This window comes from Penicillium pulvis, assembly GCF_028828015.1.
Source record: "Penicillium pulvis strain IBT 33274 chromosome Unknown contig_7_segment1_segment0, whole genome shotgun sequence".
Taxonomy (NCBI): Eukaryota; Fungi; Ascomycota; class Eurotiomycetes; order Eurotiales; family Aspergillaceae; genus Penicillium; species Penicillium pulvis.
The window spans coordinates 584159-606734 of NW_026643079.1; the positions used below are offsets into that span (position 1 = coordinate 584159).

Here is a 22576-nt window from a genome sequence, read left to right on the forward strand (position 1 = left end):
ATGAGGAAAAAGGAAAAGGGTATCAATCATTAATTAAATCTCGCCAAGGTCATTCTGTCTTCATCAGAGTTTCAGGATGCAAGACGAAGAGAAGAAAGAAAGAAAAGAGAAAAGCCAGCGTCGCCATCACCATAAATACAGAAAAGTCATAACAGACCATGATGTTCATTTAAAAAGACATTTTCACTCGATGAGTCGAATTCGACCAACCAGGTCCTGCAATCGAATATGGAATCCACTTGAATCACCTTGTGCCGGGAGGCTTTGTAGTTCTTGGTCGATCTTGCGGTGATATTGCAAGAATTCTTCAACCGTCGACAGGATCGCCGATAAGCCCCTAGAGTGCAACGATCTCTTTACCTCGGCTCGAGCACTGGAATTAAGACACAAGGCTAGGAGGAGGACCGCCAAATATCCCATTGCAACGTTATGATGAACTGCCGGGACAGAATGTGCCTAAGAAATCAATGCATTAGCAGCCAAACAAGATGGGGCGGGGGGGGAAAGCCAGGGGTAAATTTATACCTCGGAGGTGGAATCGACATGAATCAAAAATAGCTGCAGTAATTGGCCGAGGAGAGACGGGCCTGAACTCCGTGAGTTGAGGAAAACGATACGCGAGGTTTCGCTTTGTTCAGTTACGTTGATCAGAGCCCCCAGTGCCAGGATCACGGTATCTAAAGAATTGCTGTTATCCTGAGCGAGGGGCTCTTTGGACAAGTCAGCAAAATTGGCGATTGCGATTGCGGCCAGTTCATCTATCATCTCGGGCGTTGCAAAGTCATCGCAAAGGTTAGGATGGCTGTTGGTAACGTTCAGGATCACTCGGATATAGAGACTTTGAATATCCTGGCTGATCGTATTCACTGACCCGTCACCTTTCACTGAAAGCAAACCATACAGACTTGAAATGGAACCTAGAACATCACGATGGTCCTCGGTAAGAAGACCCCCAGAGATCGTATGTGCTTCTAGAATAGACAATCCCAACATTAGATTTTGGGAGGCTTCTACTCCAACAATGGTTGAGCTTTCCTCCCGGTAAGTGTTGGTAGATAGCATGAGATTCACCAATCGCTTCAAGAATGGCACGGGAAGACCGCTGGGATGCTCGCCTTTCTCCTGAATTGCCGCCATAGTCGTCCTCAGGCATTGAAGTATTAAGAAGCAGGGGGATAATTTGACCATATGAGCATCGGGAAGCATCATTGACTGAAGTCTTGGGAGAATGTGTTGGATGGATAATTGAGTAGCCTTAGCTATTTTCAAGCGCGGAATACGTGCCATTGCAAACAGGTCATCTTGAACGTCCAACAAGGGAAGTGAAATATCCAAAAGCTTGGGCAAGGCAGTCGTGGCGAGAATATAGGGAAGAGGTCGCCCGATGGCACAAAGTTTGTAGGCACAGAGGGCAAGTGAAGAGGAGGTCAAGTCAAAGTCGCTGCGGAACAGATCCACCAGCCTCCTATCAAAATTGCACTCCAGAAATTGATGTGCAAGCTTTGGATTGAGCAACTTGCTGCAGAGTTGCACCAATGCACTGCACCGGCCCGATGTGGAGATGTGGATATCCTCAATGTCTTCGAAGATGGACTCGACCGCGCCCCGGTAACGAGCATTTCCGCCAGCTTGACGAAGTTCATGGATGCTCCGAACAGCGGAATCATCATTGTCGGGTTCCTCAATGGTGAAAAGACGAGCCCGAGACCCAGGATTGGAATTCATATGGTGAGGGTCAGCTAGCTGGTCATTCTGCTCCGCACCAAGTGCAAGATTTACGCCCGAAGGTCCAGTTTCCAAAAGAAGGTCATCTAGAAATGAGCGTTGACGGGCATATGTGACTTTAGAGCCACGTAAGTGGGGCGAGGGTGCAATGGTAGGGTCCTGGCCGTGACTATCACATTGACTTTCGACCGGCGTTCTTGATTGTGCAAGGTCTGATCGTCGATTTGGCGTAGGAGCCACGGGAGAAGATAATTGACTTTCAGCCGGCATATCTGGTGATGACCCCTTGGCTGAGTGTTCCCTGGTGCCAAGCGAGTCTATTAGTCTTCGACGGCCAGGAGTACCATTTCTCGTAAGCGGCATGGTACACCCTGGAGACCCAGGGGATTTGAAGCTAGGTTGCGCGTTCCGAGTGACACGTTCCTGTGTCTCGGAATTCTTGGGTCGCTCATTCTCGCCTGGCGTAGACGTGTGCGGTTCGGGATCGCGTAACCCATGATCCTCTAGTTGCTCAAAGCTCCCTTGATGATTAACTGCGCCTTTTCTTCTTCGAGGTGAGGCAGTCATAATCTGGGGAGCTGCGGGGTTCAATTTCTTGGTGGAGATTCCGTCTGATTTGACATCCTTCTCGATCGCTATGGGTTGTCGCGAGCCCACAATATCCTGTCGCAAGGTGATCGTATGCCCATTCGAGCTATGCCGTCGTCTTTTTCGCCTCGGCATATATTGTTGTTGATCTTCTTCGTCTGACGATGGTAAATCATAAATCTTCTCGTCTGAAGTCCCAGCCAACACTTGGGGCTGCTCTTCTTTCAGTTTACTATCTAGTGGGTGATGGCTTGATTGATGTGAATGGCGCGACTTAGTTGGCGTATGTTTGGTAGACGGACGTGGGAGTACAGTTTTGGATTGCGATTGATTATTAGCGGTGGAGCGATAGGTCACCAGCCGTCGATTCCGGGGGCGCGATTCCATTCTCGCTGAGGAAGTAGCTTCAGAGGGCTAGCATGCCCATCAACCAGGGGGAGAAGGAGACAGGGACTCGTGGAGACCAGTTCAAAAGCACCGCAGGCTGATCCAATAGGGCTGGAGGGCGTCTGCGGGCGAAGGAGGCATGCCGCAGACAGCCTAGTCGGATTTATGAAAGGAGAAGGTGTCTGAAAAGATAGAAAGGGATGACAAGAAGGTCGAGCTTGAATCGGAGAATTTTCCTAGATTGCAAGAGACGCGAATCCCCAAGTCCTGCAAGTCCCGAGGCTTATTCAGCGGGACCGATAAGGATGAGTGCGGAGGGCGCAGGTCGTTCTTGACCGATAGCTCCGATAAGAGAAAATCCCCTCTCCCCACTTTTGCTCTCTTGCTGCAGGTCGTGTGTCTCCTGGTGTTGACGTTATTCCCTCTTTTCCGATTCTTCCCTCATGGCTAGCAAGGATCCTGTACCATCGCCCGCCCAAGGCGTTGGCCCTAATTATCAGCCAGACGGTGAGAAGCCCACAGCAACTGTCTCCAAAGAAGTCTCCTACGAAAATGTCCATGTGTTGTCCCAAACGCCCCAATTAATCGCTCTACTGACGTAAGACAATTACCCTTTCTCGCCGAGGCTGGCCTAAAAATCTTTCAAGACGTCTAACCAATCTGTAGGATGATTCGCGACAAACGGACTGCTCGGGCAGATTTCATCTTCTACTCCAACCGCATCATCCGGCTGCTGGTGGAAGAAGGACTGAACCACTTACCCGTAGTGGAACAGTCAGTCACCACCCCGGTCGGACGGGCCTACTTGGGAGTCAAGTTTGAAGGGAAGATCTGTGGTGTGTCGATCATGAGAGCAGGAGAGGCCATGGAACAAGGGTTGCGAGATTGCTGCCGATCTGTTCGTATTGGCAAGATTCTAATCCAGAGAGACGAAGAAACCTGCATGCCGAAGCTCTTCTATGAGAAGTTGCCAGCCGATATTGCGGATCGATGGGTCCTGCTCCTGGATCCCATGTTTGCCACTGGTAGGTGTCAATGTCACATTGACGACCTAGGGCTTTCGCAGCCATGCTGACATTTTATAGGGGGATCTGCAACATTGGCAGTAGAGGTACTCAAGCAGAAAGGCGTCCCTGAGCATCGGATTCTATTTCTAAATTTGATCGCAAGCCCTTCTGGTGTTGCGGAATTTGCTGAGAGATTCCCCAAACTTCGGGTTGTCACATCCTTTATTGATCAAGGACTAGATGACAAAAAGTAAGAGGCTCCCTTCTTATTCAGGCTCTTCGGCCATACTAATCGGTTTGCAGGTACATCATCCCTGGGCTGGGAGATTTTGGTGATCGATACTATACCTTGTAGTACCATCTCCGCCGATAACGACATGAGTAGTTCGAGCTTCAAAGCTACTATCTGCGGTCCACCCGTATATTCTTCGTAGAGCAAGCATCAACGGATGGCCTTTGATACATGATCCCCCACCAAGAAGGGGTTATCGTCTCATCAAGCGCCGAGAGGTCGGATTTGTCATCTGAGATCATCTAGGTAATTTACCTAGAGGGTGCAAAACATTTTCTGAGAAGAAAGTAAAATGAATTCAAGGATGCGCCGAAGTGTATATAGATGAGGTCATCAAAATTGATACCATTTCCCATGCGCCAATTCGCCCCGTAACAAGAGAATCAATAGTCTTCATCCTCGAAGCCGTCACCAGGTGCCATATCTGCCGAAGGGCCCGGTTTGCGACTGGCTATCTGCGAGCTGACTGCCCCGTCATATTGGTTTGCCGTGTCCTTGGCAACCGCGTCACACGCGTCCACCCAATCCGAGTAAACGTCGACGGCAGCGGAAAGATCTATTATACAATCAGAAAGGAATCACAGGTAATGCGACCAAGGAATGACGCACAATTGATGCCAGTCTGGAACTTCTGGCCACAAACTTTGCAGGACAGATCGCCGAGGCCGAGTTTCTTGTCTAACTTGACGATGACCGAGTTCTCATGGTTGCAAAACAAACAGGCGAAAGTGGTTGAAAGGGGTTCCCGCTATGTAGACCAATTAGTTTCAGGGCGTGGTCAAATCCAGTGTGTCCTCACCTTTTTGGGCCCTTGGGGTTTGGAGGAAGACTTGCGCTTGCCCTATCAGGATGAGTCGATTAATATGGAAGAAAAGATGCATAGTAGTGGATGATGTAAAATTACCATGCTCCACGATGGGTTCAAGAAAGTAAGTTGGCGAGGTAAGAAGGCGAAGTTCAAGAGACGTAATTAATGACGGTGGGCTTCGTGCGGAGAATGAGAGTCGCAACAACAGGAGTGGAGCGGGAGCTGCTTGGGCGGTTGCAGAAAAAGGATCTTAGGTGATCATGCTAACCGCCCACTGGTAAGATCACTTATAGTGAAGGTAACGAAATGTTGTGTACTCACAAACCTACTACCATGTCTTAACTCTTGGTCTAGAAACCTAATCATTGACTCTTTGTCTAATTCTTAATCTGCTAGTACTACTACTGACTACGGAGAACTTTGAATTTGAACCAGATAGGGTAGCTGGTGCAAATAAGATGTTGTTAGGAGAATTACAAGTTGGATATGAGTTATATGTGACTTATAAAGTGTCAAAATCAAAATTTTAGTCTCAAAGATATGGTATATCGGCATGCTACGCTTAGGCACTATGAGATTCATGATATCATGAATCCAGTAAGTTACTTAAGAGTATGCATATGTAAGCAACCAATCACAATTTGCAGCAAACAAATTTGTCTGTGTGTCACATGAGACTGGAAATGTGGCTGAGTCAGCCACAGATAGGGCCCGGTGGGCTCGCTTAGCCGAGTTTTCTGTGGGTTTTCGATTTCAACCCTCCCGTCGACCCGTGCAGCGAGAATCTCGAAACCTTCCGAGCGCCGTGGTGCGATACCTTTGTCTGTCTTCTAACAACACACAGATAGACCCGACTCGCAATCATGGCTGTTGGCAAGTAAGTCTTGCTCCCATCGTCACTCTCTATCACTCCATTGGCCCTATCGAATCCTTTTCACTAATTCACCTCGTCACCAGGAACAAGCGCCTTTCAAAGGGTAAGAAGGGTATCAAGAAGCGGACCGTCGACCCCTTCACACGCAAGGATGAGTACTCCGTGAAGGTGAGCTTACTGAAATCTGAATACCATTCGCAAGGAACGCATTAACTAACGTTCTCGCTGCCAGGCCCCCTCTACCTTCCAGACCCGCGAGTAGGATCCCCCTCCCTCCCTTTCCAACCCACAAATTTCATTTTTTCCCCCGTCTCTATATGGTAACTTGGACCTGAACTTTGTGTGCTAACGAATTTGAAAAGTGTCGGCAAGACTCTGGTCAACCGCACTAGCGGTCTGAAGAACGCCAACGACTCCCTCAAGGGCCGTATCTTCGAGGTCTCCCTCGCTGACCTGCAGAACGATGAGGACCACGCTTTCCGCAAGGTCAAGCTCCGTGTGGATGAGATCCAGGGCAAGAACTGCCTGACCAACTTCCACGGTCTGGACTTCACCACCGACAAGCTGCGCTCCCTTGTTCGCAAGTGGCAGTCTCTGATTGAGGCCAACGTCACCGTGAAGACCACTGACGACTACCTCATCCGTTTGTTCGCCATCGCCTTCACCAAGAGACGCCCCAACCAGATCAAGAAGACCACTTACGCCCGCTCGTCTCAAATCCGTGCCATTCGCAAGAAGATGACCGAGATTATGCAGCGTGAGGCTTCCAGCTGCACTCTGTCTCAGCTCACCCACAAGCTCATTCCTGAGGTCATTGGTCGTGAGATCGAGAAGTCCACCCAGGGCATCTACCCCCTGCAGAATGTACGTTTCTTTCCCACCATCATCGGTAGCTGGGTCTGTTATCTGACAGATTCTCTCTAGGTCCACATTCGCAAGGTTAAGCTGCTCAAGTCCCCCAAGTTCGACCTGGGTGCCCTCTTGGCTCTCCACGGCGAGTCCGCAACTGATGACAAGGGCCAGAAGGTGGAGCGTGAGTTCAAGGAGCAGGTCCTGCAGACTGTTTAAGGGGTTTTCAATTTTGAAGTGATGTGAAATACTGGTCAATCATGGCAATTATTGTCTCCCGATCAATAGGATAACAAAAAAGTTCATGACATGTATGGCAAATATACAACCCTGTTGTGGAACCTTTGGTTTTACAACATACCCTGTAGAGATGGTATATATAACGAGCAGCTTAATCCTTGATCGGACTTAATTGACATTCGTCTTCATCAACATAGCCTGTTATGTTTTAATTCTTGCTCATCCCTTTTATCTTGGAATTGTGTAAATTATGGGCCTTGCGATATCAACTCCATTGTAACACTGGTGGAATGGATTAACGTATGACCCGCTAAAATTGGGAACTAGTCACAAGAAGGGATAACTCTGTGGAACCGCCCCCAGCCCCGGTGACATGTGCGTGTATTATAACGATAATCAAGAGGTATAATTCAAGAACCCTTGAATAATTGCTGCCCCAGCGCAAAAATGAATGACTTTGTTTCGTTTTGGAATAATATGGGTTAGCTTTCGTAGATAATGTGTAGCCTTTGTAAATGCCTTAGGGCGTTAGGCCAAAATAAGGAAGCCTTGGTTTATTACATATTTAGCTAGGCTATAACATCAATATATAGCTATGTACTTGAAAACATCGAAGCCTACATGTCAGTCCATATATTTCTTTATTTAATCATTTTAAGTGTATTGTGGGTTGTGTAACGAGGTTGTCAAGGGTAGTGGGCGATGGGTTTGATCACGTTACCAAAGTCACGGGATGAACGAGCACTGACCTAGATTAAGCTTAAGTCCACATGGAGCAAGCCTGACTAATGCCTTGAAGTCTTGGTTTTCCACTAAGGCAATGTTACTCCTATTGAGTTTTTCGCTTTCTCCTTACTTCCTCTTTTACTGAGCTAAATGTATTTTGTTTTTCAAGGTCGATTGGAAGGCACGGTCAGCAATTTAATCTTCTACATGCTAGAAATAATAACCTTTAAAACTAATTATAGTGATCACTGAATCATGAGTGATACTGATCATGGATATTAAAGTTATCATAAGCTTTATAATGATAAATTGTAATGGGGTTCAAGTAACGTTAAACTTAGTTCGTAATAGTGAATGGATAATACTCAAGTAGAGAGATAACATAGATAGCTACATACCCATAGACTTAAAAGGAATATCAGTGATCGCTAGCTACCTAAATAAAGAAAAAGTAATCTATAGGGTTTAAAGAGACTAAATGATTAATATTTGATTATATAATTAGAAGGCTATGATAGATAGATAGATTATAATCAATGAATCATCAATTGTAAAACTTTTAAAATAGCTAAAAAGGGTGTAATTCAATATTAGTAGAATGTTAGTATATATGTTAAATTTAAATGAAGTATCTTGTTGACTTCCTTTGATTCCTAAACCAAAACTTATGATATAGATCATACTTAATTCATGTGTTATTTATTAATATTCTTTATAAGGGCTAAGTTTAAAAATTACGTATAGAGACATTTATATATCATTTTCAATTAGTATTATAATTCTCTATAATTCTGTTAGAAGAAGACTTATATCAAGCCTTATATTTAAGATAGGTCTCTAAAATCCAGAAACAATTTTTTAAAATTAGTTCAGAGACTTCGTTATATAGATAAGGAATTTAGAGAAATCATTTTCTAATATCTTTAACTGACCATGTTCCAATTAATAACATTCCAATGAAATATATAGATAAGTTTAGAGATAAGGAATACATATCAATAAAACTTAAATCAGGATGATAACTCGGCTTATTGGCTAATATTTATATATAAAGCGCGTAATAGATAGAAGGAGGCCCTATATATTACTATTCAAATTGATAGACCTATTAAACCTTTGAAGTATTCAGAAGACCTATATTATTCATAGAAAATCAAAAAGGCTAGACAAGAAGATCCAACTTGAATCCAAGATAATACTTAATTAGTATAGATTAAAAGCCTAGGATGATGTAATTATATCAACTACTAAATTACTACGTAAGAAAGGAACAAATTCAAGAGGTATTCTTCTTATCTAATAAAGAGAGATTTAGAGCTTAAAGAGCTACTTATTATAATTTTACTTCTGAATTATTTATATAAGACTTCTAGGCGAGTCTAAGAGCTTATCTAAGATCTAGATACTAAATCACTTCTAAATTAGCACTAATTTATGATATATTATTACTACTATAATTAAAAATTTAGTAACCATCTTTCCTTCTAGAATAACTATCCTAGCCTTTTTTTAAAAATAAGTTATACTTTAAATCAGAAGAAAACATCTAGAAATAGATAGAATTATAAAGAAGATATATTAAAGTATACTTATATAAAATATAATATTATTATAATAAACTAAGGCAACTAATATAAAAACCCCCTTTTAGCTATAGAAACCCCCTTTCTAACTATATTTAGTTAGCGTATCTTATATAAGCTAACACTAGTATTTTACTATATATACTTATAAATCATATACCACTAAATTATATATAGAAACCTTAAGATTCTCTATTCTAGCTCCTATAGTTAATACCTATATTATAACCTATCTAATAAGCTCTAAATTACCCTATTTTAATACTATTTTAAACTAATTTTTTAGCTAATTTAGACCTTAGGCCTAATCTTAATCTTATCCTTAATCCCGTTCCTACCCCTAAGCTATATCTAGAGCTATATCTTAAGCTATAATCTAAGCTTTATCTCTAGCTATATAGTAAGGGAGATAATAAGATAGATAGTAGATTAAGTAGCTTAGAATATATAGATAGATCATTAAGATTAATAGATAGATTAAATAATTAAGAAGAGCTTATTTTAAGGGTTAAAATAGTATTAAAATAGAGTAATTAAAAGCTTATTAAATAGATTAAAATATAGATATTAACTATAGGAGCTAGAATAGAGAATCTTAAGGTTTTTATATATAATTTAGTAGTAGGCTTTAGTAAATAGGGCCCTATTCTAAAATTCTAGAACCCACCCTAACCCTAAAAATCCATGCCCCTATTAGGGGCCCTATAGGGCCCTAATAGGGGTATATTTTTAAATAAGGTTAGCGTAGATATCTAATTTAGCCTAATTTAGTCTGATTTTCGCCTAACTTTACTTAATATCTATCTAGTTTTATATATTTTTTACTAAGACTTTTTTTTAATTATAGTCTATTCTAGTCTATATATATATAGTAACTACTATTTCTAGAATCTTTTACCCTAACTATTATAATTATATATAATATAGCTTAATATAAGCTTATTATACTATATTACTCTAGATTACTCTATATTTAGGGTAGCTAGGTATAATATAGAGTAGTAATTTTTAAAGTAGTTAATTTTCTATACTAATAGGGAAAATATATATATATAGAATATATAGCTTTACTACCTTACTAACTATATATCTAGGTCTTTACCCTAACTACTCTTTATATATATAATTTAAATAAAGAATAAGCTATATTATAAGGTAATAATCTTATATATAAGCTTAAAAGCTCTATTTTAACTAGTTTTAGTAAGAGTTCTATAAGAATATATATTAATTAAACTAGTATTCCTAATTATATAGCGCGTAGGTAAGACTACTATAATAGTAACTAATTAGTACTATAAAACTAGATCTATATATAATATCTAACTAATTAGGTTCTAGAAGATAATATCTTTAAAAATCCTTTTATCCTAGCTCTCTCTTAACTCTATATATCTAGTATATTAGAATTAGGATTTCTAAATCCTCTCTAAAGTAATCTAATTACTTCTTCTAAGTTAATATTAATATTCTACCCTATCTAGAGTACCCTATCTACTCTAGGTACCCTATTTAATAAAATTCTATAGTTTTCTATATCTAAAGTAGGAAATTATACTATATAGTCCTAATTAAACTATACTAGCTTCCTAAAATAGTAGAAAACTACCCTAAATAGATTAAAGAATATTAAACTATCTCTAAACTAGATAAAAAATAGAACTTCTAAGATTTAGTCCTATATTAAGTAGATTATAGAAGTTTAGACTAGACTACTAAAAGTACGCTATATAGTATATAATATACTATTTAACTACCCTAATTAAAGTAATAATAGAAGTTCTATTAATAGGACCTCTACTATTTATTACTATATTAAGAAATTCTATAAGTCTAGGGTTATTAACCCTAGCTAGAGTTTAATTAAGAGTAACTTTATCTTTACTATAGTAAGCCTACTATCTTACTACCCTACTACCCTACTATCTTATATTATATATATTATATATATTATATATTATATATTATATATACTAACCCTAGCTAGGAAATTTAGTTAAAGTAGTATATTATCTATTAAGTATAGTTTAAGCTACTTATAAACTTCTTTATTATCTACTATCTATCTTTTAATATCTTAAATAGTTAGTAATTTAAGGCCTTTATAGAAAGAATAGCCTAGCTTACTTTAGTCCTATCTATCCCTTCCCCTTAAATCTTATCTTATTATCTAAGAGATAAAAGCTTAAATTAATAAATAACTACTTTAAATATACTTCTAGAAGATTCTAAGCTCTTAATTACCCTAGATTACTAGATATATCTATACTTCTAATCTTATCTAGCTATTATAGGCTATTTTCTAGACCTAGACTAGTACTATAGAGAGGTCCTACTAGGGTTTAAATCCTTATATAGTACCTATTTAGATAAATAATAGAATCTTAAAGTAGATTAAGATAGGATTAGGGATAGATTAGGGGGAATTAATTAAGATATAATTAATATAGAATATATATATATTAATATAGAGATCTATATTAATTATATCTTAATTAAATCCCCCTAATCTACCCCTAATCTACCCCTAATCTACTTTAAGATTCTATCTTCCTCTTTTTAGTTTCTTTATACTAAAATTTCTATATCTAGGCGCTAATCTTATTAATATAGTAATTCTAATATTAAAGAAGTATAAAATATTAGACTAGATTATAGCTATTACTATAGATAATATTTTAAATAATAAGACTTTAGTCTTATCTCTTTAAGACTTTCTATAAGAAGCTTATCTAGCGACCTTAATTACTTAAGTCCCTTATATAGTATATATAATCTAGCTATTCTTAAAGTAGCTATATAAAATAATTAGGGTTAACCCTAAAAATAATAATATAAAGCTAGTTTAGTCTAAAGATCTCTAAAAGTATAGAGAAATTAGCTAAATAATTAATATAATTTATATACTTTAGAAAGTCTAGAATCTAATAATCTATATTAATATAAGCCTATAAAGATAGGATAATTTCTAGATAGAATAGATAAAAGATAGAATAAAAGACCTATTTTACCCTATCTAGAATATTTAGACTTAATAGAACTTAATCTTTTTAATACTAAAAAGAGCTATTTAGATTAGACTAGCTCTAGATAGCTATTATAAGCTATTCTAGGGTAAAATATATATAAGATTAGATAAATAGTATTAAATTACCTATCTTTTATATATTATAAAGCCTTTTTTTATCTTTACTACTATATTATATAAGATAAAGGATATTACTATATATAGTATATTTAATATCTATAATACTTTATTCTAATATATTAAGTCTTCTATTACTAAGCTTTAGTAAAAGAAGGTATATTTAATCTATATAAGCTTATATATAGATTATATAAGCTTATATAACCCTATATAACCCTATATAACTCTATATAATCCTATACTAACTATATAACTCTAGCTTTTATAGAAATAAGATATACTTTTAGCTCTATAAGTAGCTAAATCTAAGCTTTAAGAGTATTACTCTTAGACTATAGACCTAGCCCTAGATAAAATATATATATATAGAATAATCCTTACCCTATAATATAAGCTTTAATTCTTTTAATCTAAAGAGTAGGAAGATAAGATAATTAATTATACTAAGGTCTATAGATTAAGCTTATAGGATCTAATTAGATCTTATTAATAAGATAACCTAATCTTAAGTCCCTAAGCCTAGAGATATATAGCTATAGAGCTAGTAGTCTAGTCTATAATACCTCTAAAAGCTAGTATATTACCTATATAAGTAGATAAGCTAAGAGATTATCTTTAAGCTAGTATATTAAGTCTATATCTATATATCTATATATCTATATATCTATATATCTATATATCTATATATCTATATATCTATATATATAGACTCTATATCTATAGCCTAATCTAACTACCCTTTACTAACCTAACTAGGGCTAATTAATAAGGAACCTTATATCTTCTAGTAGAATAATTAGACTAAATACCCTACCCTAGCTTAGATAGCTTAAGATCTCTTCTTTATTCTAATAACTAGTACTAGTATAGAGAGCCTATTTAATATAGTATATAATATATACTACTACTAGTATAGTAGGCTAAGTACTTCTATTATAAAAGACCTTATAATATATAATTATATTATAAAATTTAATATAGATATAAAAGAGCTAACTTAGCTAGTCTAAAATCTTAAGATTAAAGAGGAGATAGGATTAAAGAACTTAGAGACTTAAGTATTACTTAAGGATATTAATAATATTAAGGATCTAGATCTAGATAGCTTAAGTAAGAAAGAGTAGCTAGTCCTAATTTAGTAGCCTAAGAGACTAAAAGAGATTTTATCTAAAGATTCTTTAGATAAAAGGTTAGATAATAAAGAACTACCTTTAATTAGGGTTTCTAAAAGGGCTAGAGCTACTAAATAGATATAGAATAAAGTAGAATAGATATATTATTAATTAATAAGATTAATTATATATACTTTAATTAATTATATATACTTTTCTTAATTATATAGATACTAGGATATTAGAGTAGCTTATAGGCCTTACTTTTATATATAAAAATTATAAAAAAAATTAAAAAAATAAAGTAGAACTATAGGGTTTATATCTTTAAAAGCTAACTTTATATTATCTATAAGTAATATATAAGGTATTTAAAGTAGTATTTTACCCCTCTAAAACTAATATTTCTATATATTTTATAAAAAATATATATAATTTAGACCTATAAAAATAGGGATAAATAAGGCCCTATTAATAGGCCTAGCCCTATTTTAAAGGTAAATAGGGGCCCTATTTTAACCCTACCCTACTCTAACCCTAACCCTAACCCTAAGTATTAAAGCCTATTTAGTAGTATATAATTTATAAGTATATATAGTAAAATACTAGTATTAGCTTATATAAGGTATATTAACTAAATATAGTTAAAAAAGGGGTTTCTATAGCTAAAAAGGGGGTTTTTATATTAATCCTCTAAACTAATTTATTAAATTATAGTTAAAGCTACTATAGATACTATAATTAGTATTAAAAGTTTTTAATTATATAGATAAATTAATATTTCTTATTTATATTAATTATAATATAATTATTTAAGATATTTATTATAAGGAATAAAAGGGCTAAGTAAGAAGATAGTAAAAGGGAACTAAGAGGAATATAAAATAGTACTAATATAGTATAGATTTAGATCTAAGATAATATAGATTATATTAGTTTTAAAACTAATTCTTAAGAAAAAAAAGAATTAAAAGAGAAAGATTCTTCTTTTTTCTTAATATAAAGAAAGTAAGAGCTAAGTAAGAGCTAGATAAATAGTTTAGAATAATCTTACTTTAAATATCTCTTTATTATAGACTAGCTTTAGATAAGCCTAGAGCTTACTCTTAATCTAGATATTAAATTAGAAGTAATTTAGTATTATTTTAGGATATCTAAAGTATTCTATAATTTCTATCTTAGAAAAATAGATATCTATCTTTTCTTTTATAATAACTATTCCCTCTCTTTTTATAAAATTAACCTTAATTCTAGATAAAGAATAATATAAGAAACTAATAGAAGTTTAGAGAATATATATTAAAGAACTTCTAGTTATATATAATATATATCTCTTTATTTAATATAATATATAATAACTTTAAAATTTTAGTTTACTCTTAGATACTATTTTACTTTTACTTTACTTCTATATTATATTTATATTATAGTTCTTATAATTTAGTATACTAGAGTAACTATAATAATATAATTATAATATATATAATACTTTTATAATTAGTTACTTACTTAGACTCTAATTAAGTCTATAGTAGATATTATAGCTAGGATTAAAGCTTTTATTAATCTAGATATACTAATCTTAATATCTTATTTATATTAAGATATAATTACTATATTATATAACTATTATACTCTTATTAAAAAGATATATAAGTAAGTTAATATTAAAATAATAGGGGATATAGCTAATTTTAATCTTATTATTAAATAGACTATAAAATTCTAGGAGCCTTTAAGAGCTAAGAATCTATTAAAGAAGGACTAGATAGAAGATAAATTTTATTTAAGATTAAAGTAAGTAATTTATAATCTAGAGTAGAGCTTAAAAGCTTCTTTAATAATATATTATATTATATATAATTTAATAGCGAAAAAGATAGTAATTCTAGTATATATTAATTTACTATTATTTTAGTATTAATTTACTAATCTCTTACTTTTAGACTATTAAAGTAAATTATTAGAAATATCTTATTTAATATAGATAGAATACTATTTTATATTATTTAACTAAAGTAGGCTATAATATAATAGGTCTTTAATATAAGTATTTACTATAACTTTAAGAAGATAATAAAGAATATATTTACTAATTAATAATAAAATATAGTAATTACTATAAAAACCCCCTTTTAGCTATAAAAACCCCTCTCTAACTATATATAATTAGTATATATTATATAATAGAATACTAGTATTCTTATATATATAGAAAGAAAAGCTTATAAATTATATACTACTAAATTATATATTAAAACCTCTAGATTTCCTATCTAATCTACTATAGTTAAGAACTCTATTTTAATCTATTTTATAAGCTTTAAATTACCCTATTTTATTACTATTTTAACTATTAAAATAAGCTCTTTATTATCTACTAATTTACTTATTAATCTATCTATTAATCTTAATAATCTATCTACTAATCCTATATTATTTAATCTCTCTTCTACTCTATTATCTACTCTATTATATACTACTATAATCTCTACCCTATTTATAGCTATATATAATATATATAAGCTTAGAATTAATATAATTAATAAGTTTACTAAGCTATATAGATATTCTATTACTAAGCTATATTCTTACTTTAAAAATAGGGTCCTAATATCTACTAATCTCTACTATATCTATAAATATATATATACTAATATTATACTATTATATAAGTAATAATATAAGTAGTTAACTCTTATATAAGACTACTCTTTTACTATATCTATATATTAATAATATAAATATAGTATATAGGCCTTTAAAGTTAAGAATTCTACTTATAATTATAAGCTATTATTAATAATTACTTAGTATATATATTAGATTACTAAGATTAAGTAAAAGATAGTAATTATTAATCCTAAGTTATAGTAAGATTAGATTACTTAAGTAATTATAATCTATTTTTATATAAATAATTAAAGTATATATATTATATTAAGAGATATATATAACTCTTAGTAGTAAAAGTAGTTAAATTTTCTTACTAAGTATACTCTAATTTAAGCTATACTTATAGAGCTTCTTAAGAGTAAGGATTAGGTCTTTTATTATTATCTTAATAATAACTATTATATAAGAAGCCTCTTCTATATATATAGGACTAGTATAGCTTTACTATAATACTATCTATAGGTACTCTTTATAGATTATATATATAAGACTAATAAATATTAAATACCCTTATTTAATATTATTAGCTTAATCTCTATTAGTTCCTCCTTCTTTATTAGCTTTATCTTTATAAATAATAAGAAGTAAGAATTATATAAAGATATTTTACTTTATCTTAAGGAGATATATAAGGATTACTTAATTAATCCTCTTTATCTATAGATAATTCTTATAAATAAGAAATAAGCTCTTATAAACGCTATTTATATAATCTTCCTAGATATAAAGAATATTCTTTATATATAGTATATTAATATAAATTTAAGATTATATACTTAATTACTTCTTAACTAGCTTACTATATATAAATAGACTATTTTACTACTAAAAGATAAGCTAAGCGAGCTTTAAAAGTAGATATAGCTTAAGATAAAGGAATACTAGATAAGGGTTATATATATCTATATAAAAGCTAATATAGAGTAATAACTAGTATATTTCTATAGAAGTTATATATAGAAAGATAGTCTTTTTAATACTTTTTTTATATATATTAACTCTAAGTAATTATATAATTACCTAATCTAATTCTTATATTATTATATATATTATTATCTTTATTTATATAAGACTATAATCTCTAGATATAAGGATATATATTAGTTATTTAAGTATAATCTCTAAGTCTATATACTTAATATATATTATATAGTAGAGACTATAAAGTAGGTCTTAGATATATAATATAAGTAGATTAAGATAGAAATTATAATATAAAAGATTAAATAGCTAATTTAGATAAATTTTCTCTATATATAGATTATAAGGGTTATATTATATAAGGTAATTTAATATATTAATAAGGAATATAAGAGATATTTATCTTAAGGCCTAGAGAAGCCTCCTATTCTAGTAATATATAATTATAAGATATTATAGATATTAAAAACGCCCTATATCTATATAATTCTAGAGTATCTTAATAGTCTCTAAAGCCTTATACTAGATTAATTTTATTATTAGTAATATCTATATAGTAATATAGGTAATATACTATCTATAATTAATCTAGTATTACTAATTAATAACCTACTTAAAGTATATATATATAGGCGCTTATAAGGGGTAAAAAATAATATAACTAAGAGAGATCTTTCTAAATAGGAGTCTATAGTACCCCTTAGATAAGCTTAAGATACTATCTAAGGAGTAGCTTAAGTAATAGCTTATAAAGTAGCTAGGAGTATAGCTTAAGTAATAGCTTATAGAGTAGCTAGGGGTATAGCTAGGGGTATAGCTTAGGTAATAGCTTATAGAATAGCTAGGGGTATAGCTTATAAAATAACTAGGGGTATAGCTTATAGAGTAGCTAGTAGAGTAGCTTATAGAGTAGTTAGGGATTAGGGATAAGGTTAGGATTAAGAGTAAGGTCTATATATAGTTAGAATTACCTAGAAAAGTAATTTAAAATAGTATTAAAATAGTATAATTTAGAGCTTATATAATAGGTTAAAATATAGTTCTTAACTATAGTAGCTTAGATAGAAAATCTTAAGGTTTTAATATATAATTTAGTAATATATGATTTATAAGCTTTTCTTTCTATATATATAAGAATATTAATATTTAATTATATAATCTATACTAACTATATATAGTTAAAAGGGGGGTTTTTATAGCTAAAAGGGGGTTTTTATAGTAATCCCCTAAAATATATACTCTTAGAAGAGATTAAATAGGCTATCTATATTATTTAGGATATAGATAAAGTTAATACTATTAGAAACTATAAAAAAGATAATCCTATAGAATTATAAATAATAGAGATTTAAGAGACTTTTCTATTAAAGCTAGTTATAATTTAAATATAAAGTAAGATAAAAGTAAGATTAATTTAAAGTAGAAATAAGAGTTAAATATATTTTCTTAATTTTTTAAATTTACTAATTAGAGCTAGTATATTAATATTTTCTCTTATTATCTATTAATTATATTTTAAGGGCTAATCTTTTTATTTTAATAAAAAGTAATCTTCTTTATTAATCTTCTTTTTTTCTTTAATTTCTTTTACTTTTTAATTATTCTTATCTTTTAGAGATAGAAATAATATAGTTTTATTTTACTCTTATTTCTAATTTATCTATAGTTTAAGTAGTAAAATATAAAAAATATTATAGATTTTATAATATTTTATAGATAAAGTAATTTAATAGGCTTATTAGCTAATTTAATCTAAGATTTTAAATAGATTAATAAATTTAGGAATAAGCTTTTTTATTAGGACCTTTAGTTATAGATTTCTTATTAAAAGAGAAATAAGATCTCCTTTTTTAAAGATAATATTTATATATTTCTTATTATATTATTTTTAGTATAATTTAATAGCGATTTACTATTATTTTTTAAGCTTTTCTTATATTATTCTTATTTTTATTATTCTTATTTTAACTTTTAGAATCTCTTTTTCTTTAGCGCTAATCTTAGTATATATATAAAAGCTAGATTAATATCTTATTAAAGTAATAAAAGATAAGGCTTTTATTATAGAATTAATAGTGCTATTATAAGTAAATTCTATATTTTAGAGTAGAATTAATTAGTTAGTTTACTTAGTATTAATAAAGTAATAAAAATAATATTCTAGAACTTAGTTTATTCTCTTAGTTTATTTATTAGTTTAGGGATAGAATACTATAAAGAGATATTACTTTATATATAAAAGATAATATAAGCTAGATTAGAAATTACTTATAAAAACTAATCTATAATTAGATATAATTCTATCTAGAGCTCTATATTTTAGTTCTATTTTATTATAGAATAGCTTTATTAGTTTATTTAAATTAATTATTATAGAAATAGTAAAAAATAGGGCTATTTTTATATAGTAATTAACTATAACTAAAATAAAGTTAATAATTAATTCTTTAAAGAAGATTTAGAGTAAACTAATAATAAAATCTATAGTTAATTTAAACTAAGATTAAGATAGAATTAGAAGTAGATTTAGCTTATTATATAAATAATATCTTAATAAAATAATATCTTAATATATAGTATATTCTTTAATATAATCTTTTATTTCTTAATTAATTTACTTTTAATAGAAGTTTATTTTTAATAGCTTATTTATTTTATACTCCCTAAAATAGCTAGCTAAAGAGTTATTATAATATAATTCTAGTAAGATTTATCTTAATTTTACTACTAGAAGAATATAATAATACTTTTTAAATAATATTAGTCTATTAGAATTAAAAGACTAAGTCTTATTTATTCTTTTATTATTCTTTTACTTAGAATAAGGATTATAATTTCTTATATTAATAAGACTTATAATCTAATATTTCGCTATCTAGTTTAATAACTTAATAATAGAACTTAATTTAGTAGCTTTTTAAGCTTATTTCTAGCTTATTTTACTTTTATCTAATTTTTATTTAGTAATAAAATAGCCTAACTTCTATTTTAATTATCTTATAATAAGATAATCTAATTTCTATTTAGTTTATCTAGTAATAAAAAAATCTAACTTCTACTTAATAGACTATAATATTATTTAATATTTATTTATATCTTTATTTAATCTATTTTCTTAGGTATTTCTAATTATTAATATATAATATAAAGTAAGAGAATCTTTAGATTAAACTTAGTAGATTTCTATTATTAGATTATCTCTTAATAATATATTCTATATATTAAATAAGTTATTACTTTTAATTATATTTATATTAATATAGGATTAATAATTTCTAGCTAGATCTTTCTATATATAAGAAGATATCCTTTATACTTTAACTTTTTATTTAATTAGATCTAAATTATATATAATAAATAGAGCTCTTACTTCTTAATTTAATACTAAATTAGAAGTAATTTAATACTAAAGTAAGATTAAAAGACTAAGATCTTAAGTATTCTTAGATTTCCTAAATAATCTTAATAGAGTATCTACTAGATTAATCTTATTAAATTAGTATTTTATAATAAAATTAAAAGATAATAAAGTTATATATTATCTTACTTACTAACTATTAATTTTTTATTACTTTATAAAAGCTTATAAATTAGTATAATCTAAGAGTACTTTAATTATATACTTATTTCTTTCTAAATAATAGCTTTATATTTTAAAGGAATATACTATAATATATAGCTCTTAATTAAGTATATTATAATTTACTTTTAAATTAATAAATTTTTAAGACTAAAATACTATAGAGTAAAAAACTCCTTTTTTATTTAGCTAAAATAAAATATCTATTATTCCTTATTTAAAGATATTAGTTTCTAATTAAATAGATAATTTAGGATTAAAGTAAACTAAAAGTAGAGCTAATTTAAAAGTATTAATTAGCTTTTAAAAGGCTTTTTTCTTATATTCTAATAGAGAATATAAACTAGATTTCTTTTTATCTTTATTTCCTTTTAAAAGAGAAATAAGAGATTATATAATTTAAGAGAAGTTATATATAAATCTATAGTAAAAGTTATAAAATCTAATAAAGACTTAGATATCTCTAAAACTCTTAGATATTAGCTAAGAAATAATAGATTTAACCCTTTCTTAATCTATAATAATATCCTCTTTTAAGATAATATATTTAAGGAATTTAATCTTAGATTAATAAAATATATACTTTAATAGCTTAGTATATAGCTAAGCTTTTTATAAGTACTATAGTACTTATTTAATATAACTTATATACTTACTTCTTATTTTAAAGAATATAAAGATATTATCTAAATAAATAATATAGAATTTACCTAGAATCCTATATAAAATAGTATAAATATAGTTCTAAAATATAGTAAATATATTTATTAATCTAAATAGTATAACTATATATTTAAAATAACTATATTAGATTTAAAATACTATTTTCTATTTATCTCTACTTTTAATTTAAATTTAATAATATATATCTTATATATTAATTTTACTAAAATACTAAGAGCTAGATAATCTATTTAGAATCTTAGAAATAAGAGATAATAGATATTAATTCTTTACTAAAACCTTATTTAAACCTTTATAATTAATATATAAATAAAGATTTCTATCTTTCTTTAATATAAAGAGAATAAGAGCTCCTATAGGAGTTTTTAAAGATTAGATTTATTAATTTTTAAGATTTTCTACTAAGTAATCTTAAAGTAATTTTAGTTTATTCTAAGATAATAGATATATAGGCCTATATAAAGACTTAGAATCTTTAATTAAATTAATTAAATAATTACTTACTTAATTAGTAAATAATATCTTTAAATCTACTTTTAAAAAGATAGATTTATATTTATATAGCTTAGATAAAATAGATAGTTTATTTATTATAATATTATTTTAATCTTAAATTAAGCTTACTTTAGGCTTATTTTTCTTTCTCTTTATTAATAATTCTAAAGTTATAATTAAAATAAAAATATAAGTCTAATTTTAATAAGCTTTTATTAACTAATAAGCTATTATAATTTTAAAAGTAGGGTTCTTAAACTACTATTTTCTCTTCTATAATAATAAATAAATCTTTAATTTAGTTAGAGTTATTATTAATAATAAAATAAGACTTTAACTATAATTTAAGTATCTTTTAATAGTAATATAGGCTTATCTTATTAATCTAGTAGTATCTCTACTATTTATTAAAGTAATAGATATAGTAAAAGCTCTATAAGTTAGAACTAAAAGATTTCTAACTACTTAAATATTTAGAATTATAAATTTTATAGATTTAAAGTAATACTTTTAAATAAATTCTAAGCTAATAATATTAACTTTAGCTATTATATTATAATTAACTAAAGTCTTTTATTAATCTATTATTATAAGAATAGTAAAATACTATAAAATCCCTATTAAATTAAGAAATATTAAAGTAATAGGGCTTACTTTAATCCTTTTTAATTTTTTAATTTTAATTTTTTAGTAATTATTTTCTATATTTAGATATTCTATAAATAATTAGATTATATATAATTAGGACTATTATAAATATAATAATTAATTTTTTATTTAGTATAGATTTAATTCCTTAGTTTCTATTTAGATTTCTCTTATTTCTAGGGTTCTTTATTAGAGCTTTTAAGCTTTTTATAAGATAAGTCTAATTTAGAAGT

The 22576-nt window shown here is 29.7% G+C and overlaps 4 protein-coding genes across 4 annotated transcripts; 2 read left to right on the forward strand and 2 right to left on the reverse strand.

Moving 5' to 3' along the window:
- Nucleotides 1–183: 183 nt before the first annotated feature.
- N7503_008168 (WAPL family protein) lies at nt 184–2700 on the reverse strand (the record flags this gene model as incomplete). The annotated part of the gene is made up of 2 exons (XM_057067715.1): nt 184–456; nt 526–2700. 2 exons carry the CDS (start codon nt 2698–2700, stop codon nt 184–186), a joined length of 2448 nt encoding a protein of 815 aa, XP_056918570.1.
- Nucleotides 2701–3143: 443 nt separating this feature from the next.
- N7503_008169 (uracil phosphoribosyltransferase) lies at nt 3144–4062 on the forward strand (the record flags this gene model as incomplete). The annotated part of the gene is made up of 4 exons (XM_057067716.1): nt 3144–3298; nt 3367–3725; nt 3786–3957; nt 4011–4062. The coding sequence occupies 4 exons, from the start codon at nt 3144–3146 to the stop codon at nt 4060–4062; spliced, it is 738 nt and encodes a 245-aa protein (XP_056918571.1).
- A 320-nt stretch (nt 4063–4382) lies between these two features.
- On the reverse strand, nt 4383–4934 carry N7503_008170 (transcription elongation factor 1 family protein; the record flags this gene model as incomplete). Its single annotated transcript, XM_057067717.1, has 4 exons — nt 4904–4934; nt 4799–4840; nt 4609–4747; nt 4383–4555 (listed from the first exon to the last, which is right to left on the reverse strand). The coding sequence occupies exons 1-4, from the start codon at nt 4904–4906 to the stop codon at nt 4383–4385; spliced, it is 357 nt and encodes a 118-aa protein (XP_056918572.1). The 5' UTR covers nt 4907–4934.
- Nucleotides 4935–5670: 736 nt separating this feature from the next.
- rps1 (40S ribosomal protein eS1) lies at nt 5671–6749 on the forward strand (the record flags this gene model as incomplete). The annotated part of the gene is made up of 5 exons (XM_057067718.1): nt 5671–5684; nt 5765–5849; nt 5914–5939; nt 6044–6545; nt 6606–6749. The coding sequence occupies 5 exons, from the start codon at nt 5671–5673 to the stop codon at nt 6747–6749; spliced, it is 771 nt and encodes a 256-aa protein (XP_056918573.1).
- Between the last annotated feature and the right edge of the window lie 15827 nt (nt 6750–22576).